We start from the raw sequence: 27,180 nt of genomic DNA, 5'->3' as shown, positions 1-27,180 counted from the left end.
TGGTTAAACGACTAAAAAAACAGACTTGAGTTTTTGCACACATGAAAAATTTAAATCCTTATTTCCTGATGAATAGCCTTTGGACTATAATGTAACTTAAATAAAAAACTATCTTTAGATAGATTCCCCCCCACCCCCCAAGCATTATTCGGACTGAAATCCCCAGGTGTCAGAAAAGGTTATTTATGTATGCCCACTACTGGGGCCCGTGTTTTGTTAGCCCCAAAATGGAAAATGAGTGAGGTCCCTCCCAACCAAAGAAGAATGGCAACTTAAGTTGACAGAATACAGTGGTGCCTCGCAAGACGAAATTAATCTGTTCCTTGAGTCTCTTCGTCTAGCGGTTTTTTCGTCTTGCGAAGCAACCCTATTGGCGGATTAGCGCTATTAGCGGTTTAGCGGCTATTAAAGGCTTAGCGGCTATTAAAGGCTTAGCGGATTAGCGGCTAAAAGGCTACTAGCGGCTTAGAAAAAAGGGGGGGAGCGGAAAAAACCGGAATACTCGCATGACGTTTTCGTCTTGCAAAGCAAGCCCATAGGGAAAATCGTCTTGCAAAGCAGCTCAAAAATGGAAAACCCTTTTGTCTAGCGGGTTTTCCGTCTTGTGAGGCATTCGTCTTGCAGGGCACCACTGTATGCACAACTTGCAAACTTAACCTATAGAATAAGAGAACAAGAAGAACATATGTTTAGAGAAGATTGGAAAACGTTTATTTAATATATGGGGGGGGGAATTGTGTACACCTGAAAACGCTGTCAGCGTTAAGATAAATTCAACAGTGTAAATAAGTTTTGATGGATGCAACAATGGAATACTGAATGGTATAGTTTTTGTAAAATATGCAGGGGTTTATGATATGTAAATGAGCCATGGAAAGAGAAGAAGGAATGTCCTTGATATCTTAAGGATGTAAAAATGAGTATTCTAAATGGCAAAACAGAAAATTTAATTAAAAATTGTATTCAAAAATAATAATGGAGATACAGTGGATGCTCGGCTTGCGAACGTGATCCGTGCGGGAGGCACGTTTGCAACCCACAGCGTCCGCAACCTGCAGTGCCGCGTCTGCGCATGCGCGGGTTGTGATTTGGCGTTTATGCACAAAGCACGATTCAGCACTTCTGTGCATGCACGAGCACCGAAACCCGGAAGTAACCCGAAAAAAACCAAAAAACGTGCAACCTGAAACATCTGTAACCCGAGGTATGACTCTCTCTCTCTCTCTCTCTGTGTGTCTGTCTGTCTGTCTGTCTATCTATCTATCTATCTATCTATCTATCTATCTCTATATCTCCATTCAACACAAGACCCTTCAGGGTGGTGGGGAGTTTGAAACAACAGGGGTTGTGTGCTTACTGCAGTTTTAAAACACCCTCTCATTTTGGAAAGAGGGACACGTCATGGCCAGCCTACAACCTTCTATTGAGATGCAGCTGGACTCCAAGTCCCATCATGCCCTATCAGTGGTTACACTGGCTGGGGCTAATGGGAGTTGGAGTCCAGCATCATTTCGAGGGAGCCCTATGTGGGAAAACTGGATCAAGGATCCACAGAGTTGCGAAGATGTAGGGGTGAGGTGGGGATCTGGGGGAATATTGACGGATTAGTGGGGAAAGGATGCAGGGAATATTTATGGCTTCAGTACCCAGCGGCTTTTTACAGATAATAACACTTAACATTTAAAGCACATTCAGCACCCGTTTATAGCACATGACTTCACAGGAACTGTATTTTCCTCTCCTAGAGCTACAATTCCCAGCACCCTCAACAAAATACAGTTCCCAAGATTTTTTTGTGGGAGTGGTATGACATCCTATGCCCTTTTAAAATGTGGGGTTTGGGGGCGCGCGTTATTGGGCTGTTGTTTTTATTTTGATTATATATTTACTGGTTTTATATTTTGTTTTTGTTATGTGAACCCACCTGAGACTTCTAGGTATAGGGCAATATATGAATTCAATAAATAATAATTAATAATATGGTGTTGATCCATCCTCCCCCCGCCCCTTGCTTAACACCCAGTATGGTGAAGCATTCTAGTGGACTCGAGTGTTTTATCACTATTTTGGAACCATTTTGTTGGTTGTAATAAAGAGGCTTTGGAATTTTCCAAAATAAAAATGTCAATTTAACCCAGAGCCATGTACTGTATTGTAATTTATCTCTTTTCCTCTGCTTAGCTTATTTAGTGTGTTTCTCTCTGTTAAAAGCTTATCTATTTGGCATGCGGAGGATTGGCAAATAAGCACCCCAGGAGATGACATTATCATCCCTTCTGTGAATTAAATAGTAGTACTTCATCCCTGTCTCCCGCAGCTCTGCTACAGCACTGACCAGGTCTCAGGTGTGTTTCTGCTTATCTTGCCTGGAACAGGCCATTGCTCACACATTCTTAAAAAAAATATTTATTGCTTTTACATCTCATTTTTCTCTCCAAAGAGCTTGAGGTGGTAAATGAGGTTTCCCCCTCCTCATTTAATCTTCACAACAGCCCTGTGAGGTAGGCTAGACTAAGAAGCATTGTCTGGCCCCAGGTTCACTCAGTGAGGATCATGGCTGAGTGGGGATTTGAATCCTGGTCTGACACTCTATCCATTACACAGCATAGTGGCTCTCTTTGCATGTGGAAGGTCTCATGTTCAAACCATGGCATCCCTAGGCAGGGCTAGAAGAGACCCCACCTACAAGCCCTGACTCTCTTTCGTACTTCCTGATGTAATTATATTATTTTATGATAATAGATTGACTGTTATTGAAACATCCCAAAACATATACTTTGATAAAAATAAACAAATACGCTTTTAGGCACCATGTGATCAGTGTGATCAGGGTTGCAAGAGAATGGCCAACCGCCATTTTGGGGAAATGTCTCCTACAAATTTAAAGAAGCTCCACGGTCTCCAAACCCATTTTTGTGGCCCAATTTTAAAATGCTGGTTTTAACCCTTGATGGCCTGGAACCAGGATATCTAAGACACGGCCTTCTTCCACATACACTGACCTGAATCTTGAGATCCACTTCAGGGGTCCTGCTCTGGGTTCCCCTATCAAGTGAAGTGATTCAATAACAAAATAATGAATCCTCCGATTAAAATCACACAACAAATGGCACCTAAAATGAAAGCAGGACATGCTGTGTTACCATCCCATCATTTATCAGACGGCAAATCATACACACCAGAAAAATCCGATTTGGCCCCCAGATGGCACTCTGACTATGCAAAATGTGCATGGCAGCAGTAGCTTTGCAAAAACTTTAAGGATAACAAATTACGGTAATTCTGAACAGGACAGGGGTATATTTTGAATATTAAAACATGCGGCAGGTCCACTAAATGGTTTCTACACACTTACCCTTTCCATATGCCTCTGGGCAGCTTTGCACTGGCTCCCAATTTGTTTCCAAAGTGCTGGATTTGACCTTTAAAACTGCCTTGTCTCACTATCCATGCATTGGTTCATTCAACAGAGGGCTTTTTCCAGCTGTCACCGCCTCCTAATGTAAGGTGGGTACTTATTGGCGACCTCCACATTATAAAATTCTCTCCCCAGATACCGTCACCAACTCTTACCCTTCAGATTCCAGTGGAGTCCTCCTAGTTTTCTCATTGTCCGGATGGACAACTGCAAGGTTTCTTCTTCCTTCTTAGGGATTGCAACCTTTAAACTGAACTTGGATGAAGCAACCCTTTAAACCAAGCACTGCCCCAGACCTTCCACTGGCTTTTATCTGCTGGTTTAACGTGCTGTCTTATTATTTACTGCTTTTCTCTATAATTCTATTTATTATTGTATCTTATTATTATATGCCGCCTTGAGGCTGTTTTATGGTGAAAGGGGTGGTGGTGGTAGAAATTACATTTTAAAAAACCCCCAAACTGACCAACACATCAGTAAATGGAGCTAGAGAGTGTTGCCGCCTCAGAGCTGTCTGAGTACATTTCTCTAAGTCAGCTTTAACGGTAGAGCATGTCCTTCTCCAGTGCCTGTATTACAGAGACATTCGTATTAGCCTGAGTTCCCCACTACTTCATAAGTACCCAGGGTGCACAGGGCAATCCTATACCTCCCTGCTGCTCTCAGATACCAATCCTGCTACAATATACAATGTTGCTAGATTCTGCAGAGCAGCGCTCAAAATTTGTCCAAGGACTACCTGTGCCAAACTAGTTTTAATGAACATATCAGATTGCACTGTAAATTAGTAAAGTCTTTTATATACAGTCGTACCTTGGATTAAGAACTGAATTCATTCCGGAGGTCTGTTCTTAACCTGAAACTGCTCTTAACCTTAGACACCACTTTAGCTAATGGGGCCTCCTGCTGCTGCCACACTGCCACCGCGCTATTTCTGTTCTCATCCTGAAGCAAAGTTCTTAACCGGAGGTACTACTTCCGGGTTAGCAGAGTCAGTAACCTGAAGCATCTGTAACCTGAGGTACCACTGTATCAACCTTTTATGCTCTTCCACACCCACCCCAATGCTCATACTCTTTTAGCTTCTTTTAAATTCTTATAGACTTTTATATTCACCTTCTGTTTTAATACCTTTAAGCATTCCAAAATGCTTTTCAGTTTTTAAATGACTGTATCCCACCCTTTTATGCTGGTCTATGGCAGTAATAGGGACGCGGGTGGCGCTGTGGGTTAAACCACAGAGCCTAGGACTTGCTGATCAGAAGGTCGGTGGTCCAAATTCCCACAATGGGGTGAGCTCCTGTTGCTCGGTCCCTGCTCCTGCCAACCTAGCAGTTCGAAAGCACCCCCAAAAGTGCAAGTAAATAAATAGGTACTGCTCTGGCAGGAAGGTAAACGGCGTTTCCGTGTGCTGCTCTGGTTCGCCAGAAGCGGCTTAGTCATGCTGGCCACATGACCTGGAAGCTTTACGCCGGCTCCCTTGGCCAGTACAGTGAGATGAGCGCCACAACCCCAGAGTCGGTCACGACTGGACCTAGTGGACCTTTACCTTTACCTTTATGGCAGTAATAAAGATTTGAATTGAAGTCAGCTTTCCCCAGCCTGGTGCCCTTCATATTGTTTCTACTGCAACCCATGTCAGCATCAGCCCATAGAGCTATAGCATGCTAGGATGGATTGAAGCAGGACCATGCTGGGTGGGACTTTTGAGAGCTGATGTTCATAACATTTGGAAGGTCCCATGCTGGGAGAGGCTGATTTAATTCTGCAGGAGGATACATGGGAACACCTTTCCCTAGGACCATTTTACCTAATTAATGGCACAATCCTATGAACATCTTTGCAGATTTAAGTCCCACTGTACTGTTCAAAGGGACTTAAAAGGGAAAGGTAAAGGGACCCCTGACCATTAGGTCCAGTTGTGACCGACTCTGGGGTTGCGGCGCTCATCTGGGGTTGTGGCGCTCATCCTCGGTTGCGGCCGAGGGAGGCGGTGTACAACTTCCGGGTCATGTGGCCGGGTCATGTGGCCAGCATGACTAAGCGGCTTCTGGCAAACCAGAGGAGTGCATGGAAACGCCGTTTACCTTCCCGCCGAGCAAGGGGAGCTCACCCGTCACGGGGATTCGAACCGCCGACCTTCTGATCAACAAGTCCTAGGCTCTGTGGTTTAACCCACAGTGCCAACCGCGTCCCTTTCAAAGGGACTTACTCCAGCATAATTATGTTTGGCATAGGGTTGCAGTTTAAATTGGCAAACAAGCTCCTTCTAATTAGAACTGGCCAAGGCATTTGGTTGACTGCAACAAAAGTCAAGATGGAACCTGTGGCCCCATTACACTTACAGAATCCAACAGGGTTGACAGTTGGATCTTGTTTCAATACTAGCCAGGAGTACACTGTCCTCCTCCTCCATCCCACGTGAGAGCAGCAGGCTCTTTTTGGAGCTGCATGACTCATAGCTTTGTTCTCTGAAAGAAATGTATAGCCAAGGGACTCAGAAGGAAAAAATAGGGGGCTACTGATATTCCCCACCCAGCATCTGCCGCAGATGCTACCCACGCCACAAGCAGAAGGCACCAGCATACAGAGGAGGACCCCAAGCTTTAAATAATAATAATAATAATAATAATAATAATAATAATAATAATAATAATAATAATAATATATACCCCGCCCATTGGGCTGGGTTTCCCTAGCCACTCTGGGCAGCTTCCAACAGAATATTAAAAACACCATCAAACATTAAAAACTTCCCCAACCAGGGCTGCCTTCAGATATCTTCTAAAAGTCAGATAGTTGTTTATTTCCTTGACATCTGATGGAATGGCGTTCCACAGGGCGGGCGACACTACTGAGAATGCCCTCTGCCTGGTTCCCTGTAACTTCGCTTCTCACAGTGAGGGAACTGCCAGAAGGCCCTTGGAGCTGGACCTCAGTGTCCGGACTGAATGATGGGAGTGGAAACGCTCCTTCAGGTATACTGGGCCGAGGCCCTTTAGGGCTTTAAAGGTCAGCACCAAGACTTTGAATTGTGCTCAGAAACATACTGGGAGCCAATGTAGGTCTTTAGGGACCAGTGTTATATGCACCAGTACAACAAAGTTTCAGGAGGGAAACCTCTAAGAAGTTACACCCCACCCCAAAGAAAACCCCTAATGAGAAATGTGTTTACTTAGTGCCCGTGCAATGGTGACTGAGGTGGGGGTAGCAAAAAAAGAGAGGGTCGACTATCGTGGAAAAAAGATGGAAGAGATACACACAGATATTGAAAAGTCAGAGAGAATTCTCTTCTTTTCTGGTTAAGCAATTCTTTGGTTCAGCCTGCCTGAGAAGCTATTTTTGAACATTCCCAGGAACAGAAGTGAATGCTGCCTGTAGAAATCAATGGAGAAACCTGAGATTTTAATGTAGCCAGGAGTGAACACTGTTGCACAAACACACCCACTCAAAACAGCCAAATGAGGTCTGAGTATGCTCAGTGGCCACTGAATGCTGACTTGTTTGGGGGAAGAGGATGGAAAGCTGTGGTGGTGGAATGGGATAGAACCACTGGCATGCTGAACAGAAGCCGATGCATTCTGTATGGTGCCATTTTGCTGTAGGTACTTCTTGTGCAGCTTTCTCCCGACTGAAGTGCAGAGTGTTTGAGGACTGGGACATCTGCAGGGAAACCAAAATGCTTGTTTACAAAGCTATTGTACTACCAATGTTACTGTAAGCTTGTGAAACATGGACCACTTATAAGCTCCATCAATGGTGTCTCCGAAAATTTTTACACATCATTTGGGAAGACAGGCGAACTAATGCCAGTGTACTGGAAGAAGCAAAGTTCACCAGTGTCAAAGCAATGATTCTTCAACATCAACTTTGTTGGACTGGTCATATTGTTTGAATGACTGATTATCATCTTCCAAAGCAACTACTGCATTCCGAACTTAAAATGGAAAGCGTAATGCTGGTGGTCAACAAAAGAAGTATAAAGATTCTCTCAAGGCAAATCTAAAAAAAAAGTAGTTTAAGCACCAACAACTGGGAATCACTGGCCTGAGAGTGCTCCAATTAGAGAACAGCCTTTACCAAAGGTGTCATGGGCTTTGAAGACGCTCGAACTCAGGACGAAATGGAGAAACGTGTTAAGAGGAAGGCACGCTTGGCAAACCCTCACTGTGATCAACTCCTGCCCGGAAACCAATGTCCCCACTGTGGAAGGACGTGGGGATCCAGAATTGGCCTCCACAGACACTTACTTAACTCACTGTTAAGACCATGTTCATGGAAGACAATCTTACTTGGCTATGATCACCAAAGAAGAAGAAATGATCCCAAGTCTTTGAGTGTTGCTCCTTATGTAGCCAAATTGGCACACACACACACACACACACACAAGCGGGAGCTGTCAGGAAGCTTAGGAGAATTTCAAGGTTTCCAAAGGCACAGCAAAAACTTTAGCAGGGGGTGCAACCATCTGTGTGCTTAAAATGGGTCAATGTGAGCAGAGCATGCTTGGAGGGCATGGGATGCTAACAGGCTGCTCTCTCTTTTTTTGGGGGGGGGGGAGAACAGAAAACCGGGGGAAGAGGAAATTAAACTGTTTGGAATCCAGAAAGGGAACACTATGTGCATTTGCATCTTGTTGCAAGAGCCACTTGTTGTGATATGTCTGTTGTGCACAGCACAAAACACTTTGCTGTGAGCCAAATGATGAAGTTGTTCTCTGGGAGGGGGTGTTTCCTCATCCATCTCTTCTTCCCCTCCTCCATATCCCATCTCTGCCTGTCCAGATGTGGCATTTGGATGAGGGGTGGGGGTGGGAAAATACACTTCTCCCCTCCCAAAAATGTGTACATCTGTCATAATTCCCATCATTTTCGGCTCCGCTGCCAAGGGAGTGAACAAAGGGAGCTGGCGATTAACTTCAAAGAACTTTGTTGGAGAGGAATAAAGATATTTAGGGCCTATTTTGTGAACTAATTGCATTTGCATATTTATGGGATTTACTGATATAGCAGTAATTAAAAACTATTTAGTAGTCTTAAAGGACACATAACTCAGTTGCCGTTTGCATAATAAACACGTCCCTTATTACGTTTATTATGTTTGCATAATAAACCTTTCACCATCTCGATAATTCAGATAGCCATTCCGGAGGGGCCAGGGCTAGATTGTTGCTTTCCTACTGAGCAGCATGAAGGGTGCAGCAGAGGGAGAGAGAGGGAGAAGGCACACAGAAGATCCTAGAAGGGAATGGAAGAGATCGTCCCATGCACCCAACTCCTCTCTTGCCAGCTTCAACCTCTAGGATATTGATGAGGGATGGAGGACCATAGCTTAGGAGCAGAGAAAGTACTTTGAGTGTAAAAGGTCCCAGGTTCATTCCCTGGTCTCTCCAGGTAGCAATGGGAGAGTCTGAAATGCCATTGAGTGAAAACAATACCGAGCTAGTTCCAAATTCATGGCATACAAGACTATCGGTGACTACTAGCCATGCTCTGCCTCCAGGGTCAGAGGCAGTGATGCTTCTGAATACCAGCTGCTAAAAACCACAGGAGGGGAGAGAACTCCTGCGCTGCAGGTTTCCCACAGGCATCTGAGTTGCCACTGTAAGAAAAGGGTGTTGGACTCAGTGAGTCATTGGCCTGATCCAGCGGGCTCTTCTTATGTTCTTAAGGAAGATTCAGCTGTCAGTCCTCTTGTCTTCTGTGCACAGAACCGGGAGGGGTGGCCACCTTGTCCATTGCTGCACGCAGCAAAATGTCTTGAACTGGCCCTGTTTGCAAACCCACAAAACGCGGTTCAAATCTTCCTAGGTCTTGAACAAGGTGTCACCTCTCTATTTTAGTACTTCATCCAAACGCCCGAGACATTTCACTGCTCCAAACAGCGGCACCAGATGCCTAGGACCTCTTGCAATTTTGAAGTATATGGTTAAAGCACAAATTCAAACTCCTGCATTCCAAATCTGGGTAGCAATGACATTTTGGAACATTTTGTAAACATGTGTTTCTTCTTGGGGGGGGGGCGCTCAGAGAGATCGGTTGAGCTTCCCTTGGCCTGATTTTTGGAGGTGAAAGTGGCCCTGTTTGCAACAGGATGTTGAGGTGGCCCAAATCTATGAGATAATCTGAATCTGTCCCCTGCCTTTTAAACCCATCTTGGCTGCTGAACATGTTTGCAAGCTTGGCTAGTAACTTCAAGACAATATGAATGATTTTCCTGGTGCCCCCATAAAGCTATTGCTTCCCTTTTCTTTTCATTGAATCTTGCTGCCTCCTTCCCTGGGATGAAACAGAAGGCAGAGTGTGAAAGGTTTATATATATATGGGTTGCTGTGAGGACAACCCAAATCATGGCTGCATGAAGGTAAGGCTATGAATGACTACTAGCCACAACATCGAAGGCAATATAACTTTGAAGACCCCGTTGCATAGAAACGCAAGTAGGGAAAGCACTGCTGTTAACACCAATGTCCTGTTTGCAGGCTTCCCATAATAGGCACCTGGTTGGCCACTGGGAAAAGGATGCTGGACTAGATGGGCCAATGGCCTGATTCAGCAGATCCTGATCTTCTTTGTATGTGCAGCACAAACCAACCCAACGGCTATGTAGAATTGCTGGGAAGTTTTTGCCTCTGCACAGGCTGAATGATCAAATCGATACAGTTCAGAGAATCTGTACTGCTTCTTCCATTGCCAGGGTTGGATCTTTAGACTGTGGCTGACAGAAGTTGCTGTCCAAAACAGCTTGAGGGCACCACGTTGGGGAAAGCTGGTTTAGTCTGATCTACTGCCCATTACTCATTTGGGAGTTTCTGGCTGCATGATCTCATCATCTGTTTTGACCCTTCAGAATTGTGATTTATGAAGCAGCCAGCTACAGTACTTCTGCTCTTGGTAAGACAGCCATGTTGCAGTTTGCAAGGGGGGTTATTATTTATTTCTTCCACTGCTGTCCTGCCCTTCCTCCCGAAGGAGCCTGAGGAACCCAGATAGGGGAGCTGTCAGGCTAGTAAGGAAACCTACTAGAGTCAAGGGGTTGGGCGCAACAGCAGGTGCAGCCAAGGAACTGTCCACAAGAGAATTAAGAACCCGCAGAACTAGGGAGGATAAGTGTTGCACCAGCAAGAAAGGAACCAAGGCTTCCTCTATTAGGTCTCTTCCAACCATGGTCCTGATCCTGGAAGTATATAAAGCAGTGGTTCCCAAACTTTTTTGGGCCATGCCCCGCCTAAGCATCTCTAAAATCCTGATACCCCCTCCCCCGTGACATATAATTCTTATTATTCAAAAAGTGAACTCCTATTCACATGGAGGAAGCCTAAAAGGCCATTCGCTGTTAATAACTCATTCTTGAATTGCCCCCCCCCCCAAAAAAAACACCAAATTGCCCCCCAGTGGGGCATGTGCCCCACATTGGGAACCACAAATTCAAAGCTTCATTTTCAGAAGCAGAGTCTGATGAACAGAGACTTTGGGCAATTCTCCACATTCTAATGTCCAGGGCCAGATTAAGACATTTAAGGGCTGAAACCCTAAAAAAAAGTATATAGTACCCCTCATTACATAATGCAAAATAAAAGCAACAGTAAACTGTGAAATAAAAGTTTAAAATAAAAACAACAACAAAGATTTATTGCAGCACATAACAGAATCTGATCTCCCCACATTAATTTGATCTATGATAGTAGGACACATACTGGTGTGTGGGAATAATAATAATAATAATAATAATAATAATAATAATAATAATAATAATAATTTATTTGTACCCCACCCATCTGGCTGGGTTTCCCAGCCACTCTGGGCGGCTTCCAACAAAGATTAAAAATACATCAAAATGTCAAACATTAAAATCTTCCCTTATTTCCCAAATAAGTATTACAAACAGAATGGAAAAATTGGAGAAGTGTGTGTAGCGGAGTGTAAGGAAGTTGAACAAAGTTCTTATAATTTTTTATCTTTTTTGTGTGTGCCCCTGCTTTGCTGGTGCCCTAAGCATGTACTTAGAGTGCCTATTGGGCAATCCAGCACTTCTAATTGTGGAGTTGGTCTGGGTTCATTGCTGCCTTTTCCCTTGGGGTGCAGGAGGTGATGGCAGGGGCGGAGGAAGGGGGCTGCGGTGGGGGCGGGCCGCCGAGGGGGTCACCACTGATGCCGGGCTGCAGCTCTCCCGAGCCATGCATCTCTCCTGGGAGTGAAGCAGTGGCTTGGGTGCCTGCAGGCTCCGTGCTGCCCCAAATGGTCCGCCCGCCGCCTCCCCCTCAGCTGTAGGGCGTCTGAGTGGGAGGAGGCAGGCAGACTCCTTGGAGGCCCCACGGAGCATCCTGCCCCGGCTCCCCCCCCCACATCTGGCCCTGCCCCAGCATGCATGTGGCCCTGCCCCTGGGCGCAGGGCACACACACCGCCCCAGGCGCCCAATCGGCTTGCTCCGCCGCTGGGTGATGGCGCAGAGTCCTGAGCCACAGGGGTATCCCAGGCATGTAGCAAAGGGTATCTGCCCAAGCCCTTCCCTTTGGTGGGATCAGAGGCTATGTACATGTTAGCAGCTAGAAATGCAGCAAGGCATTTCTCCCCACACCCCACCCCGCCAGTTGTATTACAAATTACTTTCTTGCATTGCAAGTGTTTGTGTGTGCCTTCGCCCTGTTTGCATTCTCTGATTTATCTTTCTGTGATGAACTCCAGCTCACTAAAACTGTCATCCACACGTGAGCAACGGCTGCCTGAAAAACCTCACACACACATCTCGGCTTAACCGTGGCTTCTGCTTCCTAATCGGATAGAAACTGGTTTGAGTGTCGGATGGAAATTCCCAGGTGTCAAAAAAGGCTATTTATGTATGCCACTAAGGCGGCCCATGTTTTGTTAGCCCCAAAATGGAAAACGAGCGAGGTCCCAACCAAAGGAGAATGGCAACTTAAACCGATGGAATATGCGCAGCTTGCGGATCTAACATATAGAATAAGAGAACAAGAAGAACATTCTTTTAAAGAAGACTGGAAAAATTGTTTACTGAATATATGGGGGAAAATTGTGTACGCTTGAAAATGTTGTCAGCATGAAGATAAATTCAACAGTGCAAATAAGTTTTGATGGAAGTAATACAGTGGACACTCGGGTTGCGAACGTGATCCGTGTGGGATGCATGTTCGCAATCCACAGCGTTTGCAACCTGTAGCGGTGCTTCTGCACATGCGTGGGTTGTGATTTGGCGCTTCTGGGTTTCAGTGGTCCGCAACCTGAAAAAATACAACCTGAAGCACCTGTAACCCAAGGTATGACTGTAATGAAATTCTGAATGGTTTAGTTTATATAAAATATGCAAGGATTTATGCTATGTAAAATGAACCATGGAGAGAGAAGAAGGGAGGTCATTGATATTTTAAGGTTGTATAAATGAATATTCTAAATTGTAAAACAGAAAATTGAATAAAAATTATATATATAAAAAGAAAGAAACTGGTTTGAGGGAAGCACATCAAACAGGGCAAGGCCAGAGGCGAAAGTGGGCACAGCAATGGGCGTACTTCCACCTTTGCAGAGGAGCCTAAATTCCAGCCATGCAAAAGCCCAAAGTTTCTCTATACATGTGCATCTCTCAGTCTTCATCCCGGGAAGCAATTGAGGGGCACATTCCTGCCAGGCTAAAGAACTGAAGGAGGACATTGAGCAGGACTAGTGAAGAATGTAGTCCAGGGAGAGCAGGCATAGCCTTGAGAGAGTCCCAGGGATTGGATTGAAGGGCCTGGGGGCTGCTTGCAGTTCCTGGCCCTGTGTTTCCCCAGACCTGGCAAGAGGCTCAGCCAGGCCTCCAACACACCTCTTTGCCCTGGTCTTTGACACTTGAGATGTGTGCTTTCTGGATCCACCCAAATTCATGTGACTGTCATTTGTTTCAACTGTTTTTGATACTGTATTTTAAATTGTTGTAACCTCAAGTACAAATACCTGCTGGAAATGTAAAGAAAAAGAAGGTACCTTTTACAATATGTGGTGGTCGTGCATGGTAATAAAAACTTTCTGGGAAATGATATATAATGAATTGGAAAAAAATGTTTAAAATAACTTCTGTAAAAAAAGAAGCTTTTTTTATTAGGAATTGTAGGTGCCAACATCCCTGAGGAGCAGAAAAGACTTTTTATGTATGTGACAACAGCCACATGGATTCTACTAGCCCAGAGATGGAAAGAAGGAGTCTCTACCAGAGAGGAATGGCAAAACAAGCTGTGGGCTATGCTCAAAAGGCAAAGCTGACCAGAAAGCTCAGGAACCAAAAAGACAAAAACTTCAAGAAAGAATGGGAAAATTTATAATTTATTTAGGAGAGCACTGTAAGCAGATAAAAACTTTAGCAGGATTTTAATAACGTTTGCAAATGTAACAAATGTTACAGACAATATGGTCAGATACAAAATATAGATTATGAAATAGTATGCAGTTGAAAATGTTGACAACAGGACCCATGGAGGAGAAGGTGAGAAGTCTCAAGATTCAGATAAATATATATGGATGTGTACCTGGTATTGTTATAACTTTACACTTGTAAAATCAAATAAAAACAATTTCAAAAACAATATTAAATTGTTGTAACCTGTCCTGGGACTTACTGGTGGAGGGTGGGCAAGAAAATTAATTAAAATGGCCATCCCCATTTGTAAGAATCTAAGTGAAATGAGTGGATAAGAAGGAACAGTTGGTCCATCGAGGTGGAAAGGGTGTGTGTGTTAAAGAGTCTTTTGCTCCTACATTGGTACACATGGGAAGAGAGGCAATAGATGGTGCCCCTTTGATTTGCTCCCCAAGTCACTGGCTCCCTCTAAAACATTGCCCTTGTTTTAAAAAAGTGTTTGCCAACACCTCAGTGCCAGTCCGGTAGAGGACAGGTCCCCTGGAATAACCCTGCTTGAAAAGAGGGCTTTCCTTTCCCTTCTGAGATGAGGCTGTTAAGTTCTCCCATCCATCACAGCACAGCATGTCTTTTAATTAAAGGGAGCTGAGACGAGAAGATGACATGCAGTCTGGATCTCCCAACACCAGCCTCCCTCCTCCTTGGCTTACGGTGTTAGTGATTGTTCTTCATTAGACAATAGAAAGCTTCCATTACCCGAGGTAATTCAAGACAGTGAGGTTAATTGCTGTCAATGCCAGAGATGCCAGTGCATAAGTCTGATGCAGAGGATCTATTTGGGATGCTATTATTATTATTGCAAAGACCGTCGCATAAGGCAGCTTCCCAGGTAAAAACATTCTGCGAAATCCTGTTAGGAGTAGGATTTCTTACCCCCCCCCCAACCTCAACTCTCCATCTTCAGACCAATTGCCATCAGCCACTTAGCACCAGCACATCAGCGGAATTAAAATGCTGTCTGTGATCACTTTCCCAAGCAGAAGAGGTGGCGAGTGTTAGATCTCGTGGGAGTGCAGAAAGGCTTTCAGAGCTTGAAATACTGGTGTTGCTGGACATTTCATTGATGTGCAATGAAGAAACGGACAAGAAGAGAGAAGGTGAAGTTCCTGCTTAAGAATTGTCTGCTCCTCTGATGAGATGCTGGAGAATCAGTCCTTTCCTGGGAAAAATCAGATTCTGTGAGTTACCAGGTGGTAGCTATGATGATGATGAAGGTATTCCTGCTCCTCATTTTTGTTGCAGGTAAGATTTCAGGTATGTTATTATTACATTGCCATCTGTATACATGGCATCTTTCAGGGCAACCTAAGCAGGTCCTTGCCCTGAGGAGGCTACAGATTTGACTTCAGTACTTGGGGAGAGAGTGGAAGGGAAGGAAAGATTTGATCACTGGGTCAATTCATACACTCACACTCCTTGCTCAGTAACTTAGCACTTGGTGGTGACTCCCAGCTGAACGCCTGAGCAGTCAAGTATGCGAGTCATAAGTTATTCATTTAGCACGCTTCTGAGCCACCTTTTCACAGTTCAGGGTGGTTTGTGTCAGCTAATGCAAGAGGTTAAAATACACACAAAACAACCAGTGATCTAGAAAAGGAACCAGCAGGCTAGCCAGAAGTCCACCCTGAAAGGTAATAAGGAGGTGGAATTCTCCTTGATGTTATAGTCACTAAGGCCGTATAGTCACTAAGGCTGTGCAGCAAAATCAGGTGGCAATAATGCTTGACCTGGAATGTAGCACTTTGCATGCTTTAGTGCTATTTGTGGGGGGAGGTGTAGAAGCAAGCAGAAAATTTGGTTGCTGGTGAGAGCCCTTCTTTCAAACATGCCGGATTTTACATGTATCTGAACTGCACTTGGTCCATAATACAGTGGGGATTGGGTGATTTGATCACATGACTTCTGTGCTTTGTCAGCTGCGCTGGCTCCCAGTCCATCTGCAGACCCAGTTCAAGCTGCTGTTTCTCACCTTTAAAGCCTTCATGGCATTGGGGTGCCTGAAAGATCATCTTCTCCCATAGAGACCTCCACCTGAAACTCAAGATCCACTTCCCAGCCCCTGCTCTGAGTGCCCTGTCAAGTGGGGTGCAACAGTTGGCTACCAAGGTAGGGTGGCCACATGTGTTGCTGTACAGAAGACAGTTCTCTATTTGATGGGCTGCCCAGTTTAAAGAATTTGACAAAGACAGAGCAAGAGCAAGGGGCAATTAGAAGTTGCCTATCAACAAATTTCAGCACCTGGACAGCAAACTGAGCATATACACAGGCTACCTGCCCCTGGTCTTCCCCACTGAGGGGAGATATACTGTATTTCTATTATACTGTAGTTAGAGTAATTGTCTCCAAATGCACGTCTATGCATATAACTTAGTCTATGTAAATTTTTTACATGCAAATCAGTGTCCCCTTTTAGTCCTCATTTTAAAGTGATGTGCATTGTTCTTTTCTTGGTGATAGAGCAGTCACCCAAAGGAGAAGACATTTTTGATGGTCGTAAAATCCACCTGCCCTTACTCCACTCCCATGAGGCTTGCTTTGAGCTTACATTTTGGCCTCGTGAGTGCCTCTTGAATACTTTTTGGTGTTGTTCTCTCCGGACTTTTAAAATTGTGATTTTAATATCTCACTTGTAATCCCCTGCTGCAGAACTGGGTTTTTTTTACTCTTCTCTGCTGATCAAATATTTATGCTGCCATTTGCTGGGTTTTATATTTAAAATCTTGATAGTTTCATCTTGCATTTCCTGGCTTTTTGCTTGTGAGCTGTTCAGGGAATGATGGGCAGCCGTACAAATGCTACAAGTAAGCAAACAAACCAATACAAGCGGGGTGATTGTTTTCTTTATGGGGGCATCTGAAACTGCCAGCTTCCCCCTGCAGTCTGAAGTGGCACAGCCTATGAGGAGGTTTGCCCCCATGATTTTTGTGGATGCACAAAAGAAGGACTCATGCCTTGCACATATTTGCAGGAGGTGGAATGAGTGCAGAGATGCTGGATTTCAACCCCTTTAGGGAAGGAAATTCTCTATGTGCAAGACTATTATAGTCAGGACATTCTGTGTGTGTGAACCTATGATTTTGCACAAAGCAGAGGCAACTGGGAGTCATGGGTGCAGAATACAGTTACCCAGGAAAGGCTGGCCACAGTAGTTCATACGTTGGTTACTTCTTGACTAGATTACTGTGGGGCTTTCCTTGTGCTTGATCCAGAACCTGCAGTTAGTGCAGAGTGATTCTCCACGACTGCTGATGGGAGTGAGGCCTTGTCGGCATATTACACCTGTGCTCAGAGACCTGCACTGGTTGTCTATTTGGTACTGGGCAAAGTTCAAGGTGTTACCAGGGCTCTTTTTTCAGCCAGAACTCACTGGAACTCAGTTCTGCCACCTCTCAGGTGGGCGTCATTGCCATTAGAAGAGAACAAGGGAGGTGTTCATAGGGAGCTCTGGCACTTCTTTTTCTAGAAAAATAGCACTGGGTGTTAGTATATAAAGTCCTTAACAACTTGGGACCAGTTTACCTTCAAGATTCATCATCAAATCTTTATTACGGTCATAGACCAGCATCAATAGGGTGAGGTACAATCATTTAAAATCTGCAAAACATTTTGAAGAGCTAAAATTATTAAAACAGAAGGTACTATAAGAATCTAAAAGAAGGGTTAGGAGCACTAAATGGAAGTGGAAGAGCATAAAATGTTAGTATATAAGAGGCTATGACTATCAGTTTACAAAGCACTCTGAAATGAGTGTTCATTAAATCTAGTTTGTGTCTCAGGCACCTACAAGATGGCCTTACCCCATATACTCCCTTTTGACTGCTTTGATTGGTAGAATTGGTAGGGTTACAGGTGTCACGTAACACTCATTCTGCATTTGTAAGAACTCAGTCTTTTAGTGGGGCAGCACCTACCCTTTGGAACTCCCTGCCTAATGATATCAGGCAGGCATCTTTGCTGCACACTTTTCAGCACCTGATGAAACTTTTTTGTTTAGACAAGCCTGATCCGATCTTTAGAAAGCTGAGGCAAGCTTTAATCTGCTTTTAGTTTATTGTTATTTTAACTTTTCAAAAGTCTTAAATTATTGTTGCTAATTCTTCTTGCTTACAATTTTATCATTTTATTCTATCTGTAAACCACTTTGAGGTCCCCCGTCCCCTGTCAAGTGTATAAATCTTATGAAATAAATAAAACCTCAAGGATAATAATAATAATAATAATAATAATAATAATAATAATAATTTATTTGTACCCCGCCCATCTGGCTGGGTTTCCCCAGCCACTCTGGGCGGCTTCCACAGAGACCAAAAATACACTAAAATGCCACACATTAAAAACTTCCCTGAACAGGGCTGCCTTAAGATGTCTTCTGAATGTCAGGTAGTTGTTTATCGTTTTGACATTTGATGGGAGGGTGTTCTTCCCTTGATGGGAGCGGCTCTCTTCCCTTGATTGCGTCACACTTCTGGTGGTCTCTCTCTATCACAACCCAGAGTCTCACCGAAGCAGCACAAAACTCCCAAGCTGCGGCCAAACTGGCGAGGAATGTTTCTGACACTCCCAGAGGGTAGGATAAAAGCACATGAATGTTTGCTACAGGGGGCTAATACCCAAAAGATGCTTTGCAGCTTTGAAATGTGGCCACTTCAACCTTACTTCCCTGTGTGCTCCTACACCGGGGAGGTGTTGTTATTATCAACAACGTCTATTCGTTTAGCTCCGTTGACAGTTGAGTTTTAGGAGCCTCATTTGCAACGCTTCCAGGCTGCCGAAGGAAATGTGCAGCTGCTAATGATGAGAGCCGTCTCTGTCCCTGACATTAGCTCAAGCACGTTGCTTGTTTCCACAGTTCTTGCTGGAACGCAGCCCAGAAGCATCACGTTCCTTGGTGGTAGCCACAATGGGGACAGGTGGGCACAAAGCTCGCAACGATATTGCGCCACAGCTGACAATTGATCATTATTAGGCTTATTTTTAGCACCATCATTAACTCCATCGAGCATTGCTGTCCCCATGGAAACGTCCGGTTTTGACTTCTGAATCGGTGTAGCAGGTTAAAGTCTCTAACTTGGTTCCATTTTGGACACAGGCCAGCGGGCGTTGAGTCTTCAGCAGGACTTCCACGCATTGCACTGTTTTGGGGATTGCATCAAGCTTAAAAATCTGTTTGATGCAGATTTTATGAATGGGGCAGCACTTACCCCAAAGCAGGGATGGGGAAGCTGTAGCCTTCTAGATGTTGGTAGGCTCCATCTCCCATGTGCCCCAGCCAGCCTGGCCAGTGGGCAGGAGTGTTAGGAGCTGTGGTCCAACAAGATATGGAGGGTCACAGATTCCCCATCTGTGCCACGAAGCTGGACTTCCCAAACTGGTCTGTGAACCCTTGGTGGTCCGTGAGCTTCAGTCGGGTGGTCTGTGTCTGCAAAAGCACAATTAAAAAGCACGCGTCATTTAGCATTGTGCTCTCCAATTGCTACAGTGGGCAAAAAAACCTTTAAGTGGTTCTCCAAGATCCTCAGGAATTTTCTGCTCGTCCATGATGGGAAGAGTTTTGGAACAACTGTCCCAAAAGATCAGGTTCACAATGTGGGGTGCTCCTCAACCCAGCTTTGTCATAGAGGCCCAGGTGTGGTAGAGTGCCTTTACCAGATGAGACTGGTGTGTCAGTGTCAGGGACTGGGGAGAGGAGAAATGGTGGAGACTGCCTCCCCAGCTTGACCCTTCCAGGGAGGAGGAAGAGGAAGACAGTTTAGAATTACAACAGGGGTTTGAGGGAGGTCACAGCTCAGAGGCAGATGAGGGGGAAAGTTGGGAAATCATGGGAGAGGAGGAGGAGGAAGAGGAAGAGGGAGCACCAAGGGGGCGACAGCTGATGGACTCAGTGTCTTTAGAAAGCATTCCAGACCCCCCTCCCAGAACCTGGCGAGCCTTGAAAGTAGGAGAGCAGAGAGCTCAAAGACAAAGGGCACGTAGCAGCACCCGTAGAAGTGACGAAAGAGGAAGTGGGAGAGACGGGGTGGGGTGGAAATTTACTCGGGACAACGCCATTATCCAAGAGGCTGGGTTCTATAGCCTCTCTCTGTAAATACTGAATAAAAAGTGAGTGGTAAGAAACATTTCCTTGTCTCTGTACATTCCTGGGCAACCGGGCCATGGAAGTCACTAGCAGCAGCCTGATAGTCAGCTGCTACAGCCATTCCTGGGCAGAGACATCTGACAACTTCCAAGTTAAGACTACTGCAATTTGTAGTGCGTGCATATTTGGGATTCACTGCTTATTGAGATTAAGCAGGTGCCTTCACTGTACAGTGGCACCTCGGGTTACAGACGCTTCGGGTTACATGTTTTCAGGTTACAGACGTGCCAAAACCTGGAAGTACCAGAATGGGTTACTTCTGGGTTTCGGCACTGTGTGCAGAAGCGCCGAATCACGTCACACGCGTGCGCAGACTCGGCGCTGTGGGTTGCGAACATGCCTCCCACACGGATCACGTTCTCAACACGAGGTTCCACTGTACTCTTTTCAGTGCCTCCTGAAAACATTTCTGTTTCGACAAGCCTACACAGATGCTTAGAAAGTTGTAATTTTAATCTGTTTTCATATTTTAAGTTTTGGGTACTTTAAAGTAAGGTTACAATTTTTTTTTTTACTATTTTATCTTTTGTAAACCACTTTGAGGTTGCTTATAATCAAGTGGTTTTTGAATTTTATGAAATCAATCAATAGATGCGGTATAAAACAGCAAAGGTGAAAGCCACAGGTGTTTATATTTACTGGTTGGTGATGAGAAGCACAGCCACTAATGAAGCAAGTTCATAATTCTGAAGCATGTTGTGCATAATAAAATATTTTGGCACTTTGAGCACCTGCTCTCTTAACAGCTGACACATTTATTTATTGATCCATGCATTTATATCATATCTCTTTCTCTAACGAACACAGGCCCAAGGTCAGCCAGTGAGCTTCATGGCTGAGTGGGGATTTGAACCCTGGTCTGTACTCTAACCATATCCCCCAACCAAGTCTTTAACAAGAACACAAACCATATTTCTAGGGCAGGGACATCCAACTCCTAATAGACTAGGATCTACTCACAGTATAAAAAAACCTGGCATTGATCTACCAGAGTTGTTGAGGTTGTTGAACTTTTATTGGAAAGGCAAAGTTGTTGATCTTGTTTTGGAAAGGCAAAGTTATTGAGCTCCTTTTAGGAAGCCATAATTGTGAAGGTTTTTTTGGAAGCCATAATTGTGAAGGTTTTTTTGGAAGCCATAATTGTTGAGCTTTTTTGGGAAAGCCGAAGTTGTTGAGCATTTTTTTTGAGCGGGGATCACTGAGGGGGCCAGAGATCTACCAGGATCTACCAGGAACACCCCGCGATCTACCAGTAGATCACGATCTGCCTGTTGGACATGCCTGTTCTAGGGTATATTCCCTGAGTTTAGAAACTAAATTTATTCTTCAGGCTGCTTTGATTCCAGTTTCCCCTTTAAAACATTCCTTTTATCATTCTGATTCCAGTTAAGGAAGGAAATATGCTTTTGCCTCCTGGCTGAGATGAAATCAGGGCTTGCTATTCCTCAGGCTCTGCTGAGGATAACACACCTGCAGCCCTGTCCGTAATATTCTGGTTGCTGTGACATTGATCAAAGATAGGGATCGCTTCCCAGCCCAGCTCCTGACATGGCATCCTTCATAAAAAATGGACATAAGCAGCCTCAGCGTGCTGAGAGAGGACATCTCATTTACAGTTTCCTGCTGGAACTCTGGTCCCTTCAGCAGCTCATCAAAACAGCTATCAGAGGCCCGGCAAGCGGGAGAAAGCGTACATCTCGGACCCTGCAGATTAGATTTTGCTCACACACGTTGCCAATTTGCTTCAGCCCAATGAGTTGGTGAGGCTGAGCTCCCCAAGGGCCAGCTGGAACAGTGAGCAGGGGGCGGGGGAGAGAATCTTTTTGCATTTCTGAGGGGCCACTCAGGAATGTGTCACATGCAATTTTGGGTCTCCGTATCTCCCTTCTTCCCCCCCCCCCGCCCCAATGCTCCCGCATCCCTGGCTCTTTTTCTCTCCTGCTATGCGAACAGATTTTATTTTTTTGTTCCAGTAAAGAAGCTTTCTCATATGGGGGAAGGGGTGGGTGGGTTGGGGTGTGTGTGTGTGTGTGTGTGTGTGTGTGAGAGAGAGAGAGAGAGAGAGAGAGAGAGAGAACTAAATTATCTGAGTACAGGATCAGGCACAATCTCATCAGCTCCAAACCATGTGGCTTTTGGGGTTCGCTAATTCCTATTCCACATTCACTTCTGTGGTCTAGATTCCTGAATGAGATCTGCAGAACACTGAATGAAAAGAAAAAGCCCATTAACTGGAAACACATAGTCTATTATCTTAAAAATTAAAGTGACTTCAGAGCTTGGTGAAAGGCAGTAGGCTGGCTGTCGGGTGACATGAGCTGTCAGAGGAGAAAGGCAAAAGCAGTGCAAAAGCCAAACCAACACCTCTCTCTTTCCTAACCACAGGCAACCTCTGCACCTGACAACTGATGCCAAATGTATCCAATTAGCAGATTGAGCTTTACTCCTTCTGCTTCCCCTGGTAGGGACAGAAGCCTTAAGGATCACACAGCCTGATTCAAAGTATATTTGTGCAGAAGCAAGTTCCATTGTGTTCACTGGGAATTTATAACATCCAAATCACTAAGTATACACAGGATCACAGCCTTGGTTACAGATATGGTGGTGGTGAGGATGAATGATTCTTCAACATCAGCTTCGTTGGACTGGTCATGTTGTGTAGTTGCCTGAATACCATCTTCCAAAGCAACTACTCTATTCCGAAGTTAAAAATGGAACGTGTAATGCTGGTGGTCAACAAAGGAGGTTTAAAGACTCTCTCAAGGCAAATCTTTAAAAATGTGAAGGCCAATTCTGAATCCACAAATCCTTCCACAGTAGGGACATGGATTTCTAGGCAGGAGTTGATCATGGTGAGGGTTTTCCAAGTGGGCCTTCTTCTTAGCATGTTTCTCCCTTTCATCCTGAGTTCAAGTGTCTTCAAAGCCCACAACACCTTTGGTAAAGGCTGGAGCACTCGCAGGCCCGTGTTTCCCAGTTGCCAGTGTTTATACTACATTTTTTTAGATTTGCCTTATAATTGGCTGCATTTTTGCTACCCTTACTTCAACAGAGGTGGTACTCGACGTGCCAGCTGGCCCACTCCAGGCTTTAAGTTAGTACCTCTCTGTTAGGCTCTTTGTCCCATCCTGAAGGGTCCAAGCGCTTCAGGAAGAACAGCCCTTCTCAAGAAAGTGTTGTCAGCTTTTTGTCATGTTCCCATCACACTCAATTACCTGAGTCTCTTTGCTTGCCAGGTACTTTGGCTGCCGCCACTCAGCGACCCAGGAACTCCACACTGCACCGCTTGACCCGGCGGCTTCTGAAGAAGTACAGCAAGGGAGTGAGGCCTGTCAGAAATTGGAGCAAGCCCACCATCGTCTATCTTGACCTCTTTGTGCATGCAGTACTGAACGTGGTAAAGAGAGCTTCTAGCTCATTTAAAGCTGTTGACCTGCAGGGTAGAATAGCAATGAAGTCTCTGAAAAGGGGAACACCTTTAAACAGGGGCTAGAGCTCATGTGTGATGTGCTTCTGTAGTCATTGAGGTCTAAATGTGGGTTGGGTGCAAGTAGCTTTGCATTAAATTGAACCCTGTAATTATTACCTGTCTGCAACAGCAATTTTGGAAGATCTGCAGAAGAATATTGTAGCACTTCCAGAGACCAGGGATTTGATTCAGTCAACATTTTAAAGGCAAACCTACCTGGAAAGGAACTTTGCGAAACAACACACAAACTAAAACAAAACCATCTTTTAGATTTCAAACTTTGCAGTGCTGGCCTCTGGCTAAGTAATGTGTGCAAAAATGCATGTACAGTTGACTCGTAGCTTGCGTGTGTTTAACTTGCCCGATTGCAGCTTTAGGCACTTGGTGGCTAGCCAGCATGCAATCATGCAAATTAAACCCATGCAAGTTTGAGGGCTTGAAAGCCCTTTCTGTGCCAGGTTTTCCCAGTGTGGAAAGCGCTTTTAAGCTCTCAGACTTGCTTACTGAGTTCTGGGAAAGTCTGGCATCATCTTTGCAAGATCTTACAGGGCCATACGAGATTTCATGGCCTCCAGAGGCTATGCAAGATCTTCCCAGAGCCTGGTAAGCAAGGCAGAGAGACCTTTCCACACCAGGTTTACCTGCCATGGAAAGAGCTTTTAAGCTCCCCTCCTTTCTGAAAGCTACATATACTATTTTCTGTGCACATACCTGGGCAAATGATTTGGAGTGCTTCTGGAGTGACTCAAGTTGTGTTTTCCGAGAAGTTTCATCATACATAATAGAATTTGCACACCATTCTCTAGAAACTGAAGCACTTTGCTTTTTCAGTGTTCCTAAATGCTTATCTCTGGAGTGGATAGTTGCTAAAAAGCTCCCCTTTCATACTGATTGAGTTGCTGGAGGCTGGGACTGCTGTAGCAATAGTAAGGGATCTTCACCCCCCTGACCACTATGTAAGAGGGAAGGGCTGGAGCCCAGTAGTAGAGAATCTGCCTAGCATGCTGAAGGTCCTGAACTCAGTCCCTTGCACCTGCAGCTGGAACCAGAAGAGCCTCCTGCCTGAAACTCTGGAGAATCACTACCTGTCAGAAGTGACAATACAGTCGTACCTTGGATCCCAAACGCCTTGGTACTCACACGTTTTGGCTCCTAAACGCCGCAAACCCGGAAATGAGTGTTCTGGTTTGTGAATGTTCTTTGGAACCCAAACGTCTGATGGAGCTTCCTGCAGCCAATCAGAAGCCGTGCTTCGGTCAGGGCCATACAAAGCGGGGTGTGGAGGGGGCAGGCCACCCCGGGTGCCACTCTGGGGAGTGACAAGATGATGGCCCCCACCTCCCCCCAGCTGAAGAGCGGCTGAGGGTGCATGCAGTCCGTATGGGCGCCGCTAACGCAGTGTCCATATGGGCTGCTGCTCTCACACGGTGACTGTACAGGCTGCCGCTCTTGTGCACTGTCCATACGGGTTTCTGTACGAGCTGCCTCTCGCACTGCGACCATATGGGCTGCCGCGCATGCACACTCTGTACTGGATGCCGCACATGGGCAGTCCGTACAGTCGCCGTGCGTGCGCCACTGGGTGGTTCGCCCCACCCCTCTGCATCCTGCTCTGGTTGCCGGAGAGGGCTCCTCTGCCACTGGCTTTGGTTTCCGAACGTTTTGGAAGTCAAACAGACTTCCGGAACGAATTCCTTTCGACTTCAGAGGCTGCCACTGTACTGAGCTAGGCAGACTTCGCTTTTGTCTGGCTCCATATCAGGCAGGTCCCCATGCCCATAAGATGGAAAGCACAGTGGCTCCACAAGGCCCAGAGCTTGCAAGGGACTGACTTTGCTCATTTTGTTTTGTACGATCAACTTACACGGATGGCGACCGTATTTGTACCCCCCGGTGATCAGAGGAGAGATTTGGCTGTGTAATCACCGTTGTCAAACGCTGCTGTTGGCTCTGCAAGAGTGCTCGATGCCTCCCAGGCCTTGGCAGGTGTGCACGCTAATAGAGGAGCCATTCGGCAGGCATTGCGGCACGCAAAGTGCTCCCGCCCCATCTTCCCTGTCGCCTGCGACTCCTTTTGTTGATCTTTTGCCTCCTGTTCCGCGCACATAAAAGGCGGGGAGCAGTCTGAGACTCTCCAGTTATTAGGAGGGCCTTGGGGAAATCTGATTAGACCGATAATCTAGTCAACGGAGAAAGAGCTCCAATTTGTTTAGATTGAGTTTCGTCAGTGCCGAATTCCACGCACCTCCGTCTTCCACTCCACTGACTTAGAGCCTCCCAGACAGACGCCGAGGCAGCTGTTACAACAGGATGCCGAACTGGGGGAAAGATAAATAAGAATGCGGAGGAATTATCTGCATGTTTGCTAACCACCAATTTAAGACTAAAGTAGGCTTCCTATGTTAGGGAGACTAATGAATTCCAATTCTCCCAAATATCCTTTGCTTTTAACAAGCAAGATGGAAGGGGATCCGTACATGTACACCCAAAGCGAGAGAGGAAGGAATAGTTTCAAATGGCACAACGAGAGAAGCAATTATATTGGCCAGCTGGCATGGAGGAAAACTCTGAAGGGGAGTCAAGTTTTACTTTCTGACTCCCCCCCCCCCAACTCCCTCAACTCTGGCACTAGGGATGGAGGGAACGTCAACAGCCAATGGGCTGCCCAAAGCAAAGAGTGCTGATACAGCACTGATAAGCAGGAAAGGTGCTGGAAGCAGAGATGGGGATAAGAATTAGCTGTTCATACAATGTGGGGGTATGCATAAGAAGACTTAAATCAGGGGTGGGGAATCTCAGGCCTGCGAGCCAAATCCACCCCTCCAACCCTCTCTGTCTGGCCATCAGGATCTCTCCCCAAGCTGCCCCTCCTTTCCCTAGGGCCACACCCCTTACCAGCCCCATTCATGCCCTCCTTGAGTGCTTCTGCAGGGCTGAAGTGTGTCCTTGAATAAGCATCCTGCCGCTTGCGAGGCTATAAGTGTGTGTGGACTGTGGCAGGGTTCCTTGGAAAGTGGGACTACCATTTTTAAACTTCAAAATATTTTCTGAGTTGCCCCCTCCCTTTCCTCTCGGCCTGAGCATGCATGGAATATGGTGGCCATTTCACCAGCACAATGGCAAAATATCTCTCTCACCCCCCCCTGCAATTATTTCTCTGTTATTCTCTTTGCTAGGAAGGGATGCTTCCAAACTGTGAACCTTCCAGAGAAGAAGGCAATCAACGCTGCCCAGTTTTAAAGCCCCGCTTTTGTAGAGAATATGCATTATTCTTAGCAACCTGATTAATGTCAGAGTAACTAATTAGGGTGGTAGGGAGGGAGAGATGGGTGATTCGTTTATAGTGTCAACAGCCGGCAGCGGTGTGCCATTTTGTCAATGGTAATTTACTGTAAGGAGCAGCAGACAGAGGGGGGTACCTGAGAGTTGAGGGTCAACAAAACAGCGTCAGCCAGGTGTAGGAGAAGACAGTGATGGAGATGGGCCTCCAGAGAGTTGTCCATTTGGCAAAATTGATTGGTTCCCCTTATTCTTTCTTAGCTGGATTCCAGGTGCAGCTCCTGCAAATCTAGAGATGGGGCAAGGCAGCGATGAGATAAGGCAGAATAATTCTAGCCAGCACAAGAAACAGGCAAAGCTCTTTCCTCATTGCTTAAACGTGCATAAAATCCTAACCCAGAACAAGGTTCAGGAACATATGTGGACCTCCAGATGCAACTTCTATCACCCCCAAGTTCTGACCACACTAG

At 45.5% G+C, this 27,180-nt stretch overlaps 1 protein-coding gene across 8 annotated transcripts in view; it reads left to right on the top strand.

Annotated features, from left to right (window-relative positions):
• HTR3B (5-hydroxytryptamine receptor 3B) overlaps positions 1–27,180 on the top strand; it is a 39,399-nt gene that overhangs the window by 1,922 nt on the left and 10,297 nt on the right. The window contains exons 1-3 of one of the 8 annotated variants that reach the window (XM_083481098.1): positions 15,051–15,068; positions 22,348–22,423; positions 23,199–23,359. In XM_083481098.1, coding sequence (XP_083337224.1) covers positions 22,378–22,423; positions 23,199–23,359 — 207 coding nt within the window. In that variant the 5' untranslated portion in view covers positions 15,051–15,068; positions 22,348–22,377. Of the gene's footprint in view, positions 1–14,386; positions 15,069–22,347; positions 22,424–23,198; positions 23,360–25,127; positions 27,063–27,113; positions 27,165–27,180 lie in introns of those variants that run through there. The other 7 variants (XM_083481101.1, XM_083481097.1, XM_083481100.1 and 4 more) reach the window with 7 other exon arrangements.

This window comes from Podarcis liolepis, assembly GCF_965112155.1.
Source record: "Podarcis liolepis genome assembly, chromosome: 16".
In the NCBI taxonomy this organism is placed as follows: Eukaryota; Metazoa; Chordata; class Lepidosauria; order Squamata; family Lacertidae; genus Podarcis; species Podarcis liolepis.
Note: the sequence above shows the minus strand (reverse complement) of the source record. Positions and strands in the feature narration are given on the sequence as shown.